At 35.0% G+C, this 21,121-nt stretch overlaps 2 protein-coding genes and 4 pseudogenes across 6 annotated transcripts; 4 read left to right on the top strand and 2 right to left on the bottom strand.

Moving 5' to 3' along the window:
• Positions 1 to 421: 421 nt before the first annotated feature.
• On the top strand, positions 422 to 2,502 carry AT1G35150 (General transcription factor 2-related zinc finger protein; the record flags this gene model as incomplete). Its single annotated transcript, NM_103212.1, has 5 exons — positions 422 to 687; positions 851 to 1,557; positions 1,953 to 2,101; positions 2,173 to 2,334; positions 2,407 to 2,502. The coding sequence occupies 5 exons, from the start codon at positions 422 to 424 to the stop codon at positions 2,500 to 2,502; spliced, it is 1,380 nt and encodes a 459-aa protein (NP_174748.1).
• A 3,913-nt stretch (positions 2,503 to 6,415) lies between these two features.
• AT1G35146 lies at positions 6,416 to 10,462 on the top strand (annotated as a pseudogene; the record flags this gene model as incomplete). The annotated part of the gene is made up of 1 exon: positions 6,416 to 10,462.
• A 1,064-nt stretch (positions 10,463 to 11,526) lies between these two features.
• On the top strand, positions 11,527 to 11,652 carry AT1G35143 (annotated as a pseudogene; the record flags this gene model as incomplete). The annotated part of the gene is made up of 1 exon: positions 11,527 to 11,652.
• Positions 11,653 to 13,424: 1,772 nt separating this feature from the next.
• PHI-1 (Phosphate-responsive 1 family protein) lies at positions 13,425 to 14,677 on the bottom strand. Its single transcript, NM_103210.4, has one exon. The coding sequence runs from the start codon at positions 14,569 to 14,571 to the stop codon at positions 13,642 to 13,644; it is 930 nt and encodes a 309-aa protein (NP_174746.1). The 5' UTR covers positions 14,572 to 14,677; the 3' UTR covers positions 13,425 to 13,641.
• Positions 14,678 to 16,149: 1,472 nt separating this feature from the next.
• Positions 16,150 to 19,621, bottom strand: AT1G35130 (annotated as a pseudogene; the record flags this gene model as incomplete). The annotated part of the gene is made up of 4 exons: positions 16,150 to 16,584; positions 16,738 to 17,888; positions 18,787 to 18,905; positions 18,986 to 19,621.
• Positions 19,622 to 20,234: 613 nt separating this feature from the next.
• Positions 20,235 to 20,563, top strand: AT1G35120 (annotated as a pseudogene; the record flags this gene model as incomplete). Its single annotated transcript has 1 exon — positions 20,235 to 20,563.
• Positions 20,564 to 21,121: the final 558 nt, after the last annotated feature.

The raw sequence follows: 21,121 nt of genomic DNA, 5'->3' as shown, positions 1-21,121 counted from the left end.
AATTTTGAAATTGTTTTGTTAAAAAAGAAAGAAATTGTTAGGTTATTAATTATTATATATTGTATAAAAAATATCTTTAGAACGTTTTATTTTAAAATTAGTGCCAATTTATTTTATGCAATTTATTTTATTTTTCAAAAAAAAAAACTAAATATATATAGACTGTTTAACCTATTAATTTAAAAGAAGTTTTACTTAATGATGTAATAAATAAAATTTTCACAAGACTTATTCTAATGGAAGAAACTTCAAACAATTCTTTTAAAGAGATATGTTCTTAGGAAATAAAAAAATTAGTTGATCAATGATATTTAGTTTAGTATTTGATTTGTTGGAATTAGATTGTACATATAAACTTATTATTACAGATTTTTTTTGTTAAAGTTATGTTAGCTTAATTGTACAAAAATATCACAAGCAGATGCTTGATAACAAGAAGAGAGAGCACATGCCTACATTGGCTCCTCCAAGCAGATGCTTGATAACAACAATAATGTGGACAGTTTGGATGACGAATGAAGTGGATGAGAATGAGTTTGATAACAAAGATCAAGATGAAGTTGTTCATGAAGAGAAGAAAAGTGGGCAGAAAGAAGAACTTCCTTCCAATATTTCCGATCCAGTAAATTGGGATGACATGAATATGAGATTCAGAGATTTATTAGTTGAAAAGGGTCTAGCGACAAGGTTATCAACTAATTACCGGTTTCGTAAAGATAGTATTGGTAGGCATTTTTCTCAAACATTTTACATAAGAGAAATGAGGAATGGGGAGAAACAAGATAGAAGATGGTTGATTTACTCAAAAGCATTAGATTAAAGTCTTTTGTTTTTGTTGTAAGTTGTTGAGACATGACAAAAAAGGTGGTTACTTGGCAACTAGCGGGTACAATGATTGGAGAAATCTTTCAAAGCGACTCAAAGAACACAAAGGCAGCCATGATCACATTACTTGTATGACTCGTCGAGCTGAGTTAGAGTCTAGACTACAGAAAAATAAAACGATTGATAAGCATGCCCAAGAAGCAATAAACAAAGATAATATTCATTGGAGGGAAGTACTCCTAAGGATCATTGCATTGGTGAAAACTCACGCTAAAAATAATTTAGCATTTCGTGGAAAAAATGAAAAGGTTGGCCAAGACAGAAATGGGAATTTTTTGAGTTTTATTGAAATGATTGCAGAATTTGATGTCGTAATGAGAGAGCATATCAGAAGAATTGGTGCAGCTGAGATATATTCTCATTATTTAAGTCACAAGATTCAAAATGAGCTAATAGGTATCTTGACCGGTGAGATTAGACTTATGATCATGAAGACAATACATGCTTCAAAGTACTGTTCCATAATTCTTGATTGTACTCCGGATATTAGTCATAAAGAACAGATGACTATGATCATTCGATGTGTGAATATTTCTTCAACGTTAACGAAGGTTGAAGAGTTTTATTTGACATTTTTGGAAGTGAAAGATAAATCAAGTGAAGGGTTATTCTCTAAGATTAAAGAAGCATTAGTTGATATGGAGTTAGAGATTGATGATGTGAGAGGACAAGGTTATGACAACGAATCTAATATGAAAGGAAAAAACAAAGGAGTACAAAGAAGATTGTTGGAAATTAATCCAAGAGCATTCTACACACCATGTGGTTTTCATAGCCTCAACCTTGTGCTTTGCGATATAACATCTTCTTCGACAAAGGCAATGTCTTTTTTTGGGAGTTTACAGCGAGTATACTGTTTGTTTGTATCTTCAACAAACAGGTGGGATATATTTAAAGAGATGGTAAAAGGTCCAACACTTAAATCTTCATCTCAAATTTGTTGAGAGAGTCATCTCGAAGGTGTCAAAGCCATACGTTTTCAAACTCTTGAAATCAGAGATGCTTTACTTTATTTGGCAGAAAAGACCGACGATCCAAAAACACGAAGTGATGTGAATGCCTTGCAGAGAGTGAAACACATGGTATTGGAGTGTTTGAGATTCTTTTTGGTATGATTCTTTGGTATGATCTTCTAGCTGTTGTCAACCGAGTGAGCAAGACTTTACAATCGGCTGACATTGATATTGATGTTGCTATTATCGAACTAAAAGGACTCGTTTCATATCTTCAAAAATATAGAGAGACAAGATTTGAGATTGAAAGTTTGAGGTTGTATGACTTGCAGAGGATATGGATATAGAAGCTGAATTTCTTGTAAAGAAGAAGAGGACCATTCGAAGAAAGAAGCATTTTGATGAAGTTTCAGAAAAAGGAGATGAGAATATGGACTTGTCACCAGAGGAGGATTTCAGAATTAATTACTTCTTCACACTCATAGATCAAGCTCTAGTTTCTCTTTAGTCAAGATTTGAGCAATTCCAAAGGTACGAACAAACTTTTGGATTTCTGTTTGATTTAAAGAAATTGACATCTGCAAGTGATGAAAGTTTAATGGCATCTTGTGTGCACCTTGAATCATCCCTCAAGCATGGTGAGCATTCTGATATAGATGGCTAGATTTGTTTATGGAAATAAAAGTTCTACGAGAAGTATTACCAAATGAAGTTAAGAAACCTATTGAAGTGCTTGATTTTTTGAAAAGAATGGGGGGTTGTTATCCAAACACATGGATTTCTTATGGGATATTATTGACCATTCCAGTGTCAGTTGTTTCCGTCGAAAGAAGTTTTTCTAAGCTGAAGTTGATCAAGAATTATTTGCGGTCTAAAATGTCATAAGATAGATTGAATGGGTTAGCTATATTATCAATTGAGAGAGCAATGCTTGAAAATATCAACTATGCGACTGTGATGGATGATTTTGCAGGACAAAAATTCAAGAAGGATCATATTTACTAAGTAGAAATTTATTCAAGTGTTGATTAGCTTGTGGTCGACACTTATGTATTCTCTCTTCTATCTCTTGGTTTATGTTTTGGTTTAGTTTTGATTCTTTATGTTTTTTTATATGTCTAAACTTCTGATTGTTCTTTTGAAGTTCAAAAAAAAATTGTTTTCAGTATGGATTTAAGTAGCATTTAAAAGGGGGAAAAAAATTTAATCTTGCTTACGGTCTCGCAAAACATTGAACCGGCATTGGCTCCTCCGCATCAAAAATTTCGTGGATTGAGAAGTCTGAAAGTTTAATAAGTTACAGTGCAAAAGATGATATTAACAAAACAAAGATCCAGCATAGACTAGTTCAAAGAAGAGGATATATACTTACTAAAAGCCTTGTGATTTAGTTCTTCAAAGGCAACCGGACATAAGAGGTTTTTGTAATTTAATTATGTCATGAAATAGCTCCCTCATAGATGGTGGTAAAAGATCCGACATCGATGCTCGATGAAACCCGTTCGACCACGGTAGCAAAGCAAAAAGGGAAGAAATGAACAATTTAATTTAGGGTTTCTAGAATTTGGCAACTAGCCTTCGGTTTAGTTTGGATGACTTTCGACATTTTTTTGTAATTGTGTCAATGCTGGTTTTCTCGAGTTCAATCTTTAATCTTCAACCAAATTTGTGACTAATTCATAAGTTTATTAGCTCTTTTCGAGAAAAACATGTATAAATAGTATTATACGATTGTACAAGATAGCACATGACTTTTAGGACTTTAAGAGTATTCTAAACTCCAACAGTTTTTTTTCTACCAATCAAACTTTTTTGGCTTTATTTTTTTAAAAAGTTCTTAAAGCCATTTTTTTTTATTTTTTTTCCTTATTTCTCTTTCTTTTTAAAAGCCTCAAATACACGGCTGTTAAAACAAATGTGTAGAAAACTTTTTTTTCTTCTTTCCATAATAAATTAAAAGTCTCTACAAGTTTATATATATCTTGTTTCACAATTTTTTTGATAAATTAATTATTATTATTATTTTCCTTTTCTTTTAAGATCCATTTCATAAATAATAAGTTTATTTGTATCATCCCCATTATTGTTGGTCTAAGTAGTATTCTTCAGAATTCATATACATAAATAATAAACATAGCATAAATCAATGATTACATACATATGTAAAGATCTCTATATAAGATGTATAATTCAGTCGATATTTATGTCATTCAATTATTTCATTAAATAATTTTTCTGTCAGCTATTTTTGTTCGTAATGAAATATATTTTAATGGATTGTTGACTGCTCAAAACTATACAACTACTCAACCAAAAAGAATCATTCAAAAATTTATATTTTTCGAAAAATACTATTATTATTAGTCATAATAATCGATTAAGAATCATTCAATAACTAAAAAAAAAAGGAGAAAAAACAAATTGAAACTTACTAAGAAAATAATTGATAACATAATCTACATTTGAAATTATTATTGGTTTGTTAGAAAACATTATATTTAAATATCAAATTTGTTTGTAATTAATATAGAATAATAAATAATAAAATTTACAGCTTTTACAACTTTCTGTTGCCAATCAGACTAATAGTTAACGTAATCAAAGCCAAAGTCTCTACAACCAAATTATCCGCAACTCAAATTTTTAGAGTTGAAGCCAAAATTAACAGTCAAAACCAATGGGCCCTTTAGCTTTACTTTATTTGGTGAGTAGTCCAATTTGCTATTTAATCAACCTACCAAATCTATATGTTAATTTAGAGCTTCGACCAAAATTTTCACGGAATCCCTTTTTAGGCATAGGACCCTCTTTCTCGTCTAATGTCTTTCATTAGGGTTGAGAAGAGAGCATTTGAGGAAATAAGTCGTGTATTATTCTAAGTTAGTCCAAAGTTTAGCAGTCGCCTCTCTTTTTAGCTCTAATCTTCAAGTTATCAAGTGTTTGTTCGTAAGTCTCTTAGAAAGTCTTATCTTCTTTCCCCGCTTGTTCCTGGATCCTTGAGTTTGGGCTGATTCCTCTCCGTGGACTTCTTACTCTCTTTAAGGGGTTCGTTTTAGTTGGTTTAAGTGTTCAACAATGTCTTCGGCTATGGATAAAGCTATGTTAGCTATGTCTTTACAAGAAGAAGAAGAAGATCAGCCGTTTGATATGCCGGATCTACCGGAATTCTCCTCTTGTGAAAGAAATGCTCTGAGTTTGGTTGGGAGATTACTCAATCCCGATTGTCAAGAGATGAAGCGTCTGATTCGAGATATGCCAAGGAAATGGCAGAAGGAAGGAAGAGTGAAGGGTATTGCTCTGACTAGAGAGAAGTTTCAGTTCATTTTCGAGAATGCTCACGATCTCAAAGACGTGCTGGGAAAAGGTGCCCAAATCTTTGATGAGTGGTCTATTGCGATTGACAGATGGTATGAGAATCCCCCTGAAAACTATCTACAATTCATTCCTATCTAGGTTCAAATTTGGAATTTGGCCATTAACAACTTCACTGTCCCAGCTATCAAATCCCTTGGTAACCTCATAGGTCAGGTTACGGAAGTAGCCTTCGACCCTGAAAGGTCACAACTTCAAGCTACTGTAGTCCGTTTCCAATATGAGAAGATCCAAAAAAGATGTTATGAATGTCAGAGGCTTACTCATGAAAAGGATGTCTGCCCTGTTCTAGTGAAAAAAAGACAAGATGATGCTCGAGCTAGAAGATTGGGCAAACTGGTGGAAAAACCGAAGAAGGCTTTGGTTTTGAAAGTGTCTGTTCCTCTTTTTGGGGTGTTAAGGGAAGATCAAGTGGGTCTTGACTCTTTGACTGGAAGACCAAGGATAGTCCCAGAAGTCTTAGAAGGAATGCGCCAATACCTAATGGTTGCAAATGGAGAAGACTTAAGCCTCAAAGTGGATCGTGTGAAGAAATCTGTGGGAGAAGTTGAAAAAGATCCAGTTGCTCAAAGCTCAATCCTCAGACTTGAGTCTCCTCCTATTATTCACCGAGAAGTCAACAAGGACAAAGGAAATGTTTTCAGCTATGAAAGTGAGAGCTCAGCGGTTAATGAAGGATTATCAGCCGGTCTTTCTCTCAACTCCCGTTCAGCAGCTCAAGTTGATACTGACAGATCTTGGTTGGTGGAGTCGAGTGTTCATGTGGGTAGTTCTGAGTTGGTAAACTTCCTTGGTTTATCTCAACCTTTTCAGTGTCAGCCATCGGCTTTTAGGACTGGTTTCTCTGAAGCTGGTCCGTCCGGGTTTAACACTAAAAAGAACAAAACAAGGAAGAGACCCTCGAAGAACACAAGGAAATTCAAGCTCCTAACTCCCTTGCCAGATGGGGTAGATATAGGGTTAAAAGTTGGTCTGGAAGTCGGAAAAAAAGAAAAAAGGAAAGCAGTAAATGAAGGAACAAGCTCTGCTAAAACAAAAAAGCTTAATTCATCAGAGGTGATCCCAAAGGGGGGATTGCCCAACGCCCAATTAGCATCATCAGCTGGAATTGCCAAGGACTGGTACGGTCTCAAGATTTGGTGATTCCTCGTCTCAAAGAAATGCGTCAAAAACATTTCCCAGAGATGTTGTTCTTGATGGAGTCTATGAATAGTAGGAATGTATTAGTTGATATGCAAGTTTGGTTAGGCTATGAGCGGGTTTTTACAGTAGAGCCGTTGGGGAAGAGTGGTGGTCTTGCCCTGTTTATTAAAAGCGGTGTAACGGTGGATCTTAAGTATTTTGATAAAAACTTAATGGATATGCATGTTCAGTTTGGTGCTGTTTCTTTTTTTGGCTCTTGTATATATGGGGATCCAGTTTTTAAATTAAAAAAAGATAATTTGGAAAGGCTGAGTAGAATCGGCATTGGCAGAAAAGAGAGTTGGTGTATGGTTGGAGATTTCAATGACATATTGCATAATGGAGAAAAGCTTGGAGGGCCTTTGAGAAGTGATAATGTGTTCTTGCCTTTTGCTGAGATGTTACAGGCTTGTGATATGGTTGAGATGGCTTCCCATGGGAACAAGTTCACTTGGGCTGGCAGAAGATATGATATTTGGGTTCAAAGTAGGCTTGATAGAGCCTTCGGAAACAAAGATTGGTTCTCACAATTCCCAGCTTCAAATCAGACCTTTATGGATTGGAGGGGATCCGATCATAGACCGGTGATGATAAAGCTCATTGAATCTCAAGACACTTACAGGGGTCAGTTCAGGTTTGACAAACGGTTGCTCAATAAGCCTAATGTTCTAGAAGCTATCTCCTTGGCTTGGTCTAATGGTCCAGTGACGAGGGTTTCAAGTGTTTCTGACAGTTTGAGGGTTTGTAGGAAATCTCTTAGTCAATGGAAAAAGGTTAACAACCTCAATTCCAAAGACAAGATTTTCCAGATTGAACATGCGTTAGAAGTGGAACAGTCTTCTTCCTTTCCCCGTCTTCAGGTGGTTTGGGAAATCAAACAAGATTTGGTTTCAGCTTACAAAGAAGAAGAGCTGTATTGGCATCAGAAAAGCAGGGCTTTTTAGATGAAGAGTGGGAACAGAAACACGAAGTTCTTTCATGCCTCAGTCAAAGACAATAGGTCAAAAAAGAGAATAGAGATGTTGTTGGATATCAATGGGAATGAGCAAAAATCTGAGGCAGCAAAAGGGGAAGTTGCCACTTCTTACTTTCAGAAACTCTTCAAATCATCAAATCCTCCAAGTTTCACTGATTGGTTTTCTGAAATGTTGCGAAAAGTCTCTAGGGAAATGAATGAGAGTTTAATAAGTCCTGTCTCTGACCAAGAGATCAAAGATGCGGTGTTCTTTATCAGACCTTCAAGTGCGCCTGGTCCTGATGGCATGTCGGGTCTTTTCTTTCAGCATTATTGGGATACTATCGGTCCTAAGGTGATTACTGAAGTGAAAGAATTCTTCGTCTCCGGCTCCTTTCCAAAAGAATGGAATTACACACATCTTTGTCTGCTGCCCAAAATTCATCATCCATCTCTCATGACAGATTTGAGACCAATAAGCTTATGTTCTGTAATCTACAAGGTGATATCCAAAATTTTGGTGAGGCGCTTACAACCTCTTCTGCCTCTAATCATCTCTGATCAGCAATCAGCTTTTGTTTCTGAAAGGCTGATAACTGACAACATCATGGTGGCGCACGAAATGGTTCACTCTCTCAACACCAATGCCTCCTTCTCCTCTGATTACATGGCTGTTAAATCAGATATGTCTAAGGCATTTGACAGAGTTGAGTGGAGCTACTTAAGAGCATTACTGATTGCGCTAGGGTTCAATTTGAAGTGGGTTGACTGGATCATGGTTTGCGTCTCTTCCGTAACCTATTCGGTCCTCATTAATGATCAAGCTTTTGGTATGATTGTCCCTGAAAAAGGTCTGAGACAGGGAGATCCTCTCTCTCCCTTTCTTTTCGTGATGTGTACTGAAGGTCTGACTCATTTGCTAAATCAAGCGCAACATCTTGGAAGATTGACAGGTATTCAGTTTCACAATGAAGGGCCGATGATCCATCACCTCTTATTTGCTGACGACAGTCTATTCATATGCAAAGCAAATGCAGAGGAATCTCAGGTCCTGTTAGAGACTTTAGCTGCTTACGGTGCAGCTACTGGTCAGGTTGTTAACCCATCCAAATCGTCTATCTCCTTTGGTGTGAAAGTGGATGAGGTTACAAAGAAGTTGATTCAGGATAAGTTGGGGATTTTTAAAGAAGGCGGGGCTGGTACTTACTTGGGACTTCCAGAATGTTTCTCTGGTTCAAAGATTGACCTTTTAAACTACTTAAAAGATAGGCTCAAATCAAAGCTTTCTGGTTGGTTCACAAAGAACTTGTCTCAGGGGGGTAAAGAAGTTCTTCTTAAAGTTGTCGCCTTAGCTATGCCAGTCTTCGCTATGTCCTGCTTTAAGCTGCCTAAGACAACTTGTGAAAACCTCTCTAGTGCCATGTCGTCTTTTTGGTGGAGCTCAACTGAAGGTGGGAAAAAGATTAATTGGGTTAGTTGGGAGAAGATGTGTTTGTCGAAGGAGTTAGGAGGTCTTGGTTTCAAAGACATCCAGCTTTTTAACGAGGCGCTTCTTGCTAAACAGGCTTGGAGATTGATTCAATTTCCGGATAGTCTTTTTTCTTCTATTATGAAGGCCAGGTATTTCCCTCTCTGCGATTTCTTGGAGGCAGGTCTGGGAAGCAGGTCGTCCTTCACTTGGCGAAGTATCCTTCATGGTAGAGAGCTCCTGAAAAAAGGTCTTCTAAAAAGAGTGGGCAATGGCAATTCAATTAGAGTGTGGATGGATCCTTGGATTGAAGATGGGGCTGTCAGAATGCCTTGGATAATGAACCCTATAATCAACATTGAGCTAAGAGTCAAAGACCTGATTGACTTTAGAAATAGAGACTGTGATATCCATAAGCTTGAAGAGCATTTTTTCCCGGGAGATATCTTAAAGATAAGGAAGAAAAAGCCTCTTGTCTCTCAAGAAGATTTTCTAGTTTGGAGACATAACAAAAGTGGGGACTTCTCTGTGAAATCTGCCTACTGGTTGGCTTGCCAAATTCAAAACTCGAAGGTTAGGAGAGATGCTTCAAATTTTCCTTCTATCAACACGCTGAAGGATCAGGCCTGGAAACTTCAAACTGACCCTAAGATCAAGGTCTTTCTCTGGAAAGCTCTGAGTGGTGCCTTACCGGTAGCTGATCGTTTGAACAGGAGAGGGATGAGGTTGGATAATGTTTGTCAAGGGTGTGGCGGAAGTGATGAAACTATTAATCATGTTCTGTTTTCCTGCCCTATTGCGAGACAGATTTGGGCTTTGTCTGATTATCCATCGCCAGAGTTTGGTTTTGACAAAGGTTCTGTTTTCTCCAACATTAATCATCTTCTTATTAATAGAGATAACAGGAATTGGCCATCTCTTTTAAAGAAAAAGTTCCCATGGATCATTTGGAGAATCTGGAAAAATAGGAACTCCTTGTTTTTTGAAGGGAATCAGTTCTTGGCAAGTGATACTATTAGCAAGATTGATGATGATGTGCAGGAATGGTTTGCGGCTCAAGTTTCAGAGACAATTCATGGTTCTGTTGGAGAGAACACGAGTTCCCCCGTGGTGGAGTTAGGGAGAACTGTCACGCCTAGTGCCACTTGTCCGAATGTGTGGAAACCCCCACCTAGTTCTTGGCTCAAATGCAATGTGGGATGTGCTTGGTCAGCTGGGAACTCTTTGTTGGGGTGTTCATGGGTCTTAAGAGATGAAAGGGGAGTAGTGTTACTACACAGCCGCAACGCTATCCCCAACATTAGAGACAAAGATTCAGCATCCTTCCAAGCTGCCTTCTGGTCTTTGGAAAGTCTGCTAAGTCTCGGTATCACAAAGGTAATTCTAGAAACTGAGGATGCTTCTTTGGTGGGATGTGTTCTAAGGCCAAAAGCTTGGCCATCCTTCAAAGGGGAAGCGCTGGAACTTTTGGGGTTGTTGGAAAGGTTTCAGTCTTGGAAGTTTGATAAGGTAGGTTACCAAGCGAATAGAGGAGCTCGTCTCATCGCGCAAAGTGTTTCTAAGGGATATAGAATTCGCTCCTATATCGCCTCTAGTCACCCCTCGTGGCTCAACGATCTCTTTGCTAATGAGAGAGTTCTATCCTCTATCTGATCGCTTTCATGGGCTCCTTTTGGGAGTCTCATTCTTTTGTATAGGTCATGTTTCTATAAATGACTTAGTGTAGTTGGAAGCTCTTTTTGGTATAGCTTCGTTCCGGTATTTGTAAGATGTTTTGGTTATTTCAAAAGATCAATATATAAATCCCAGATGACAAAAAAATAAATCTATATGTTAACTTTTGAAAAACATATCCTACTATATTATTTGGGAAGTACATTTTAAATGTAACCTTATTTTTTGTAAGTAATTACATAGGTATGCCATTAGAAAGAAAATTTAAAAAGTAAATTAATTCATCTCTTTAAAAATTAAAAAGTAAAATACTAATTTAATTAAAAAACAAAATACATTATTACTTTCTAAAAAAATAACCAATTAAAATCAACAAATTAGATTTGATATCTAAATTATCATATTAATTTTTTGATTAATTATTATAGTTCACCTCTCATCTTTATATGATTATAATTTTGCGAAATATCATCGTTATAAACAAATAATTAGATTTTTTCGCATATACCATAATTTGAATTTTTAAAAATGAATATAAACTTTTCAATACATAAAAAAATATTATAACGGGTCAAAAATAGATTTAAGAAAACTTTCTACTGAGTACTGGATCATAATTTGAATATTTATATTCAATTTCATATTTTATTTTTGAAATTCATAATCTTATATACTACAATAATTAATAACATATTAGATTTTTTATGTGTATGATGTTATTCAATTTTTAATACAAGCTGGAAAATCCTAGAATTGACAGGTTTAGATCGATATTAATACAAGATGGTATACTAAAGGTGAAACTCTAAAATTAACAATCAAAATACAAGTGTATAATTTTAAACACTAAACAATCTAAATAATATCGACAAAACATATACAACTCGCAGTTTACTATACATTTAAAATCAAATAAAATAATATCATATATTTGTAATTATCTTTACAATAAAAGTTTTTAGTTTAACTAAAATATAAGCCTACCTGCGGTATACTGCAGATTAAAATTATAAATAGGTAGATTACCATCACGATGTATGTACCTTCTCACATACACACCTATCAAAAACTTAAAACCTTTCAAAATCTCTTGGTATATTCAAATTAAGATTCTTCATTCATGGAATCATTATTCCAAGGGTTTTGGGATGTCTTATGAATAATTTTGGCAGAAGAGGATGTAAAATTTTTTGAATAAAAAGTAGTCAGCAAAATATATGTTTTTTGGGGAGTTTTTAGATAATTAAATTAGAGAATAGGGCTGGCATATGAGTAACTCATTCGAGTTCGGGTAGAACCCGTTCGGGTTTGGGATTAATGGGTATATTATTTACTACCCAATAGAATAATTCTAAATATTTGGTTCGGGTTCGGGTCGGGTCCATTTGGGTTTGGGTCTGTTTGGATAAAAAGTTTCATGCCCTAAAATACCCAAAAAATAGAAACGGGTATTTGTTTGTAGATAGATGGTCTCCAAACAAAAAAGCTTTTAAATTTGTTAAGTTTTAATAAATTTAATTATATTTGAATATATTTTACTAAATTTTGACAAACATAACAAATAATTTTTGAATAGTTTAGTTGTTTTGGATATTTAGGTCCAAAATTAATTGACATATTTAGATTTATAATTATAATCTTAGATAATTAGATTATATTACGATTAAATATAATTAATATTTTGGATATTAAATTAATGTTTGGGTTTTTGAATACCCTTTTTGGGTAACGGGTAATTTCTGGACCAATCGGATATCCACGGGTTTACTACAACTCTACCCAATAAGGAAATTTCCTAAAATTCTAACCCGCCCTAACCCGGTTATTTGGTTCGGATATTTGATTGGTTATCGGGTCCGTTTTTTCGTGAGCCCTATCAAAGATAATCTTATAGGGTCCAATTAGGTCCACAAATATAACCAAAATACTATACAAAGACTAATTATAAGTTAGCCCAAAAATTAGATCTTCTAATACAAAGGAAACATGTTTTTTACCAAAGCAACTTGTATACAAATTTTATACATTTACTTAAAACTACATATGTTGTATTTATTATAAAAATAATATTTTTAAACAAAGTCAATCTAATGCAGCATTATATGCAAATAGTAAAAACATTAAAAAATATTATGACATCACTTTTATACTATACTATTTCTTATGTAATTCAAACAAAATATACAATTTAATTTATAAATGCCCGTGCTGTATAGCACGGGTTATGATCTAGTATATATATATATATACCAAATCTATTAATGTGTAAGGAGTTACGTACAAGACTTTTCTACTCAGATTATAAATTAAGACATTAATACTTTAGTACACTTTTTGCAATTATCGAAACAGATTTATGATCTTAACAAATCAAAAGGTCTTATGACTCTTAAATGCATAAAGTATAAGCTGGGATTTAAGCTTCAATGTGGGTAACAGAATCCAAGATTTAACAAAAAAAAAAAAAAAGTTAAATAAAGATTAATGCGCTATGCAAGTATGCATGATCGTAGCCAAACTCTCTTCTCAGTATTTCAAAATCTGATCCGACTCATGAATCCTATGATTATGGTCTTTTTCTATTCTGGGTGCTTCTGATGACTTTGTTACCTATCGTAGACGAGCAATCTGTTTACACAGACTATATCATGCATGATTCGAAGTATATTTTCATTTATTTATATCATGCAAGGTAAGCTGATTTCGATGAAGCTTTTCTGACCAAAATAGACTTTTGCTTCGATTAAGTGAGATGTACATATTTGCAACTACTTTTCAAAATTAATTTCCTTTTAGGTCAAGTGAACTATGATTTTTATGCTTTAAAATGTTGTCCACGATGAAAGTGAACATAAATTTATATTGCAACACTACAAACATTTGGATGTGAAATTAGGGTTTCACTCTCATGTTCATATATATCTCAAGTAGTAGAGAGATTATGGTAAAACACGTTTCCGAAAAGCTAAGCTCATGCGTATGTATCGCTACTTGCTAGTTGCTAACATGAATTATGCGTATAATGTGAAACTTTAAGAAAGCTGTAGTCAATAACAAATAATTTCATTACATACTGATTAAAGAAGATTACAAAAACGAATATATAAAGTATAAATAAAAGAATATCGTATCTAACGTATACTAATAGGTATTCAAAACAGAGTCGAGCAAGAATCTGTTTTAGGGTCAAACAAAGCCGGTAACAAATATTTTCTCCCATTCAGTCCCTTAACGTTATAACTCCCACCGGTCGTTGCATCCACAAGTAACTCTCCAGCATAACCAGGATACGAACCTTTCCCATAGACTCCAGTACAAGCCGATCCAGCCTCAAGCGGTGCCGTTTTAGGCCCTTGGTAATATCCATCTCCGAACGGGTTCGTTGCCGTCGCAGCCATGAGACTCGCCAAGTTAATCACCATCCCGTCTAAACCAACGTCGTTGTTTGGTGCCACTAGTGGTGGGCTTTGCGGTCCGTAAACCGGCGCGTGGAATGGCCACGCGCATTGTCCTGGACATTGTGTTTCTGAGTTTCCAACCCAGATGTAAGCGAATCTTGATCCTTTCTTGCCTGACCCGGAACCAGTCCCGTGTGACCCGCATCTGTTCATGCAAAAGCCTTGGACCGTCACGTCAGCTGAGGTCAACACGACGTTAACCGCGTAGCTTTGGCCACCTTTTGCGGCCAAGTCTTTGAGGTTTTTCTCTGTTAAAGATTTTCCCATTGAGTATCCTTGGTCGAGGATCTGTTCTCCGAGGGAGAGACTGAGTCCACGTGTCGTGGTCATCTTGCGGAATTGGTAATACTTCTCCACCGTCTTCCACCACGTGGCGACTGAGGGATTTTGAGCCATGGTCGATCTCCGGGAAGACGAGAGGGAAGCAACGAAATCGGTTACGATTGCACGCTGCGACGGTTTAAACTTACCGTACCAGATTAGGTTGATGGAAACGTCTCCGGTGAGGAGAGCTCCTTTATGGTACTGAAACGACGTATAATCTTGCGTTTTGTCCGTTCTCGCATCCAAACACATGAAAGCAACAGCGAACAATAAGAAGTATCCCATCACAAAAGAAGCCATTTAATTTCTGTAATGTAGAAGCAAGAAAACAAAGAGACTAATAAAGCTTTGATAAGTACGAAAGGACTTTGAGGTAGTAGTGATGCCTGTATGAGTTTGTGTTGTGTTGTGTTATATATGAGAAGAAGAGAGGGGTAAAAGGGGTATTATAAAAAGAGATAGAAACCTAACCAAGATTTGGTTGCCAGTTAGGCAAAGAGCGCGTTTGGATGTTACAGTAAGAAAACAGCTAAGTGTTTTTGGGAAACGGTATTAAAGACAAAAATGAAACCGCGGGTATAAAGTCAAGGAGGTTTGGTTGGACTAAAGTTGTGGTATCTAAAATTTGAAACAGCTGCCCGGAGAAATTGAAGAGTTTATGCGGCAGTGGGAGTTAATTTTAATTAAAAAGACTGTTACTTGTTGATTAACAAATATTACGAGTAAAAAATAATGAAAACAGCCAAGTGTTTTGGGAAATGAAACTATAGACAAAATTAAAAGCCGTGGGAAGAAGAAAGTCATGTAATGTTCGGTTGGACTAATATATGAATAAAATGTCTATATTTTTTTTGGCGGTATATATAGCTGGAGAAAGTGCAAGATTTATGTGGCGAAGAGCATTTGCATTAGTTAACTACTGATAAATGTATCTTTAAAATTTAATATAATATTTTTTATTTAATTTAATTATTTAATTTATTCAAAATATGAAAACAAATGAGGAGTTGAAACAGGGAGAACCATATAAAAGAAAGAGTATTCAAATGTCTTTGGGTAAACCGTCTGTAATTAAAAATGACTACTGTTCTCTTTTTATAATATTTTCTAATACTAAAGACCATCATTTTATGTGCGATGGAGATGGTCTTACATGTTTAACAAAAATATCCATGACTTATTAACGTATAAGTGGGCAAAATAACCAAAATCCGAAAAACCGAATCAAACCAAACCAAATAGATGGTTATGGTTGTGGCTAAAACTCATTTGACTACCATTTTTCTTAAGCTTTCGGTTTAGGTTTGGTTTGAGTAAAAACCGTACAACCGAATGTTTTTATTGGTTTTGATTGAGACTAAGAATAGTTATATAAAATTATATCGTCCAATTTATATTATGATTATAAATAGTATCATAATTATTCTACATTTACTTTCTATTATGCATTGAATTAAAAACATGGAATAACCTACAAAAATCGTAACTAAACTGAAACCAAACAGAACCAAAATATATATGGTTTTATATGGTTTCAGTTTTTACAAAACCGTAAAAACCAAACCGCATCCAAACCGATTTACATGCGATTTCTATATGGTTTCAATTTCTTTTAAACCGAAAAACTGTATAACGCGAAAGAATCAAACCGAAACAAAACAAAAAAAACATACGCCCAATTAGCAGCAGCTCTTTCATTTGATTCTTTAATTGAATATTTATTCTCCAGCTCAAGTTTCTGAAGTAAGCCATTAATGTCAGAGCGGTTATTAAGTTCATTACGCAAAGCTTCCTCTGCGTTAGAGAAACGATTCTTCCTAAGAAACTCTATAAAAATTTTCCTTTTATTTGATCAAGAAAAAGTAGGGTCTGAGTCATGTTTTAGAGTGTGGACTATTCATGGAAAACCAGCATTCCATTTATACACAAAAAAAATAAAAAAAATTACCTCGTTATGGCACATGAGCTTATCATCATCATACCATGTTAATATGATTGTGAGTATAACCCAAATTACATTCCATTGATATGTATTTGCTTCTTTTTTAAAAAAAATTTGTCTTGATAGAAACTCCGATGAAGCAAGCAACCAAAAAAGAACATGACCGATAATTTTATATAAGCATAAGATCTACTCTTTTTGACCGTAATTAGATTGAGTGCTGACCAAGTTGTATGAGACCTTAAAGGAAATTGTCGAGATGGGTTTGCAAATCCTGAATGGAAATCATATTGATATTGGCTTCTTCTTCAGCTGAGTACTCAGCTTTGAGCAAAGACTCCACTTGAGTATGAGCTTCCACAATATTTGTCCTGAATATACATAGGATCATGATGCACATTTAGTATTCAAATTAGCAAGAGATTTGGGATCAAACATAAGGTATTAGAAAAAGTGACTCCACATATGAAAGCAGCCAAATGAAAATTTACATGGTTGATAAAGTTGCGGAGAAATTGACTTACTTGATCGGTTTGAAAAGTATGGTCATTGTTGATGGGTTTTGCAACTAGAGTTTCATTTTTGCTAAAATCGGAAGCAACTCTTGGTGTATTGCAGCGTATACCTGGTTGATATACATTTGATACATATCAGCCTTTCCCTAGTTGATGGGTTATATATGATCTACACTGATTCAACTGAATTAATAGATTCTTTTGTAAAAGCAGACTTCTCGCGTTTCCTGATTTCTGTTCGCAGTTGCGGAATATCGGTCTTTAGCAGTCCGAGTAATTCCTCTAGTATGGCTTCAGTTCTACTCTTAGCAATGGGTGGTGGGTGGGCTTGGATGAAAGCAGGGATAGCTGGAGAAGCAATGTGTGTAGATCCTTGTTCCTCTCTACTAATGATGGGATCCTTAGCCAATTTTCTCCAACTACTATCTATGTCCTGTGTTGAGAGACTTGTGACAGCATTGTTGATAAGAACCAGTGCTTCACTTGGAGATTTTGTCATGAAATTGCCATTACTCGCACCATCAAAACAAAATCGATACTGCCTATCGATTTCGCGGAAGAATATGTTGATGAGCTGGCCTTCTTGGAAACCATGTTGTGGGCAATCCCTCTGATAGGATTTGAATCTGATCCAAGTTCCCTTCAAACTTTCTGTTGGATCTTGAGAAAACGAAGAGATCTTCTCCCGCAATAATTCTGTAATTGAATCATCAAGGAAGTGGTTCATGAATGCGTTCTTTGTGTCCGTCCAATTCGTCAATGAACCTGCTTCGAGTTATCACAACCATGATGTTCCTCTGCCCGCGAGAGAGTGGGGGAGGACTTTTCAAAGAAGATAATCAGCTTGTACACCATCTGCTTTGATTGAGGACACTAAGTCTTCGAAGACTTCCAGATGATCTAGTGGTGATTCATCAGGAGCTCTTCGAAACTTTCCTCGTGGAATAAGATTATAGTAGGCAGGAATAGCAAATTCTTCTCTTGCAAAAGGAGGTAGCTGGATCGTTGATCGATTTGAGTAGAAAAGATCAGCGATCGTTGAAGTCGCCTATGGTAGCTGGTTTGGTTTGCAGATGGTGTCGATCGACACTCTGTTGGTGTCGTTCGACACTGTCGTCGAAATCTGCCAGCAGTTTGTTGCATTCCATCTTTTAGCTCTCCTGTCACAAGAAAAAGAAGAAAGAAAATGCGTGAGTAACAAAAGAAAGAAAAATAAAAACTTAGTCTAGATTCTACACCTAGTCTAATGGTGAATCAAAGAGAACTTCGGCAACGGCGCCAAATTTGATGTAGGTTAAATTAATTCTTAGACCACTCTCTCAAATAAAGAGGTCAGTTACAAAACTTAGGGACCGAATTCACAAAGTTCTCAAATCACGCAATAAACTAATGGTTATCGAATTAAGCTAAGTAAAATAATAATGAAAATAAAAAGAAACAAAAAGTAAGCAATAACAAATTGTGAGGTTGTAAGACAAGATAAAAAGCGTTAGGCTTAGGGTATTCTCAGGAAACAAATGATTAGTAGATATAGTAATAGCTAGGTTGTTATCGAACCGTTCTTAAACTCAAACTTTAATATTAGAATAACCAGTGGTGTTCCACGAAACTCACTATGCCTAGAGCTAAGATTTCCAGTGGAGCGTTGAAATCTTATACTTAAACATGCATTATTATCAAGTTTGATTAGTTCACCTCAGTATCTAAACCAGAGACCTTCTATGAGCCTACCTGTTCTTTCTTAAATACTTAGGCCCATCTATGATAGTTCTGGTAGCAGGTACCTATGGTGGGTATACTTATTATCTAAGATCAATTTCTAGTTAGCTACACTAGAACTAGCATTAAGAACAATCAAGATGAAGAATCCTACAGATAACCTAGCAAGGAGGCAATCTACTAAATCATCTAAATCCCTAATGAGAAACTGTAACCCTAACAAGAAAACTACTCAAACATGATCATAGAAAAACAAGTCATAGTCTGAATGATTCGATAATAATCCTAATTTACTGCTAGATGTGCAAATGTGCTAAGCATTAGAGAAGGAATAACAACCTGATTCGTATTAACCAAAACATCCTCAGACTCACAAGATTGGGAGGAAATGGCCATTCAGCAAATGCGTGGGATAAAGAAACAATAGTTGCTTGTTGCTTCTCTGTCAAAGGAGCTCTCTGCAACACGCTAATTACAATTCAGTATATTTCAATAAAACCGAGCATCATTCAATTGATCAAAGCCGAGCTCAGATTACCTATTTCCAAGTAGAAGCGAAACTGTAGCCTTTGGAGATGGCCTTAGTCGCCATTGTCTATGGCTGGTGATGTTGATCGGAATCGTGCTTGTGTAGATTGGAGAAGATGCAGTCTACTGTGTTGGGCTTTTAATTTGTTTTGTGGCCAAACTTCAACTTAACCCACTTTATAATAAACGTAAAAATTAACTTAGGGAGAAATAGTAATTTAACCGTACTTTGTAATCTAACTGTAGTTTGTGTTCTCTATTATTCAAAGTGTTGTTCGTATAGTTTATAATGATAGCTTATTGTCTAAGTGTTGTGCTCTACTTCCAGTGTCGTGTTGATGCAGCAAGATATTTGGAATATTTTCAAATATCTATTATTGTTATCTTTTAGTTATTTATTCTAGAATATTCTATTTTTAGGGTTTTGAGCTTTTATTATATATAGCCATCTTAGGCCTATTGTATTATTCGGTTGTTGATTTGATTAATAATATTAAAGAGCTTTTGATAAGCACTGAGAAAAGTATTCTCAAACGAAGTCTTTGAAGTCCAATAATATTAGAATTTCGAGCTACGATTGTCTTTCTTGAGATCCATTGACACTCAAGATTACTTTCGTATTCTATCCTTAAAAGCACTGTCTCGGTTCTTCATAAGTTATCCCGCTGCAACACGTGCCAAGGCTTAAGGCAAAGCTAAAATTGGGATCAAGAAGAAAAAATAAATATATAGAACTTTTCAAATAAAATAAATCGATTTTTTTTTTCAAACCATATAAATTATTCAAAACAAAACAGTAATAAATAACTAATAAGATACAATTATCTTTCCTTGTGTCTCAATAAACTATCTCTCTTAATCCATTCTCAATTTTCTTTTTTTAAAGCCTAATTGTGTATATAAGTAAAAAAAAATTGTTCAAAAGACTCGAACTTGGGTGCTCACGAAATAAAAGAGTCCTCTAAAACCACTCTGATACACTATATTTACAAGATTTGGGGGCCCTAAAAATGTGTTTATATTTTTCGGAACATGAAACAAATGTTTTTTTATTGCCTATAGGCACACCTAGAGGTATCAATATGGGTAACCCAACTCAACTCAACTGATAATCAAATGAGTTTAAGGTTAAATGAGTTATGGGTTAAGTTATGGGTTGAGTTGTTAAATGAATTAACCCATTTAAGTAATAATTTAATTATTAATTATTATAAAAATAATAAATAATTATCATCATCATTAATTCATTATCATCAAATTTGGGATATTTACGGATTCACAATTTTTTACGAGTTTACGTTTTTGGACAGGAAATTGCGGCTTTACGGTTTTTTGCAAGAAACTCACGGGTTTACGTTTTTTTTGTGGGAACCTCACGGTTAACGTTTTTGGCGGGAAAATTACGGGTTTACATTTTTGGCAGGAAAATTATATGGTTATTTTTTTGGCGGGAAAATACGGATATATTTTTTTGGCGGGAAAATAAGGATTTAAGTTTTTGGCTGGAAAAATACGGATTTACGCTTTAGACGGGAAAATCACAGGTTTACCTTTTTTTGGGGAGGAAATCACGGGAAGATTTTAGTTGGTTTAATTCAATTTTACAAAACTTGATGGGTTAATTGGGTAAACCATTGAAAACATTAACTATTACAACCCAACTCATTTTATTCATCAAACCAATTGACCCAATATTTCATTTGATCTATCAACTCATTTTATTCATCAAACCAATTGACCCAATATTTCATTATGTACTCGAATATTTGTTTACAATAGTATAGTTTAAGACAATTCAATGTTTAATATTTTATGAATTATATATATATACACTAGATTTTGACTCGCATGTACGTGCAGAATTTTATATTTTAATATATGTGTTGTATAAAATATATAATCAATTGTTTGTGTTAATGTAGTATTTAAGAAATTGTACTTTTTTCTTTTAGGAATTAGATAATGTTAATGTTTTGTTTTGAAAGAAGAACAAAGTAAGAACGAAAAAACAGAGTATGAATGTAATCAATCTTATTGACTTGATTGTATTACAAAACTCGATTGTTGTGATGTGTTACAGAAACAAGACTCGATCTATACTTATATGAAACGAAACACTGTGGTGAGAAGACACGACTCTTAATGA

Source organism: Arabidopsis thaliana, assembly GCF_000001735.4.
Source record: "Arabidopsis thaliana chromosome 1 sequence".
Lineage (NCBI taxonomy): Eukaryota > Viridiplantae > Streptophyta > Magnoliopsida > Brassicales > Brassicaceae > Arabidopsis > Arabidopsis thaliana.
Note: the sequence above shows the minus strand (reverse complement) of the source record. Positions and strands in the feature narration are given on the sequence as shown.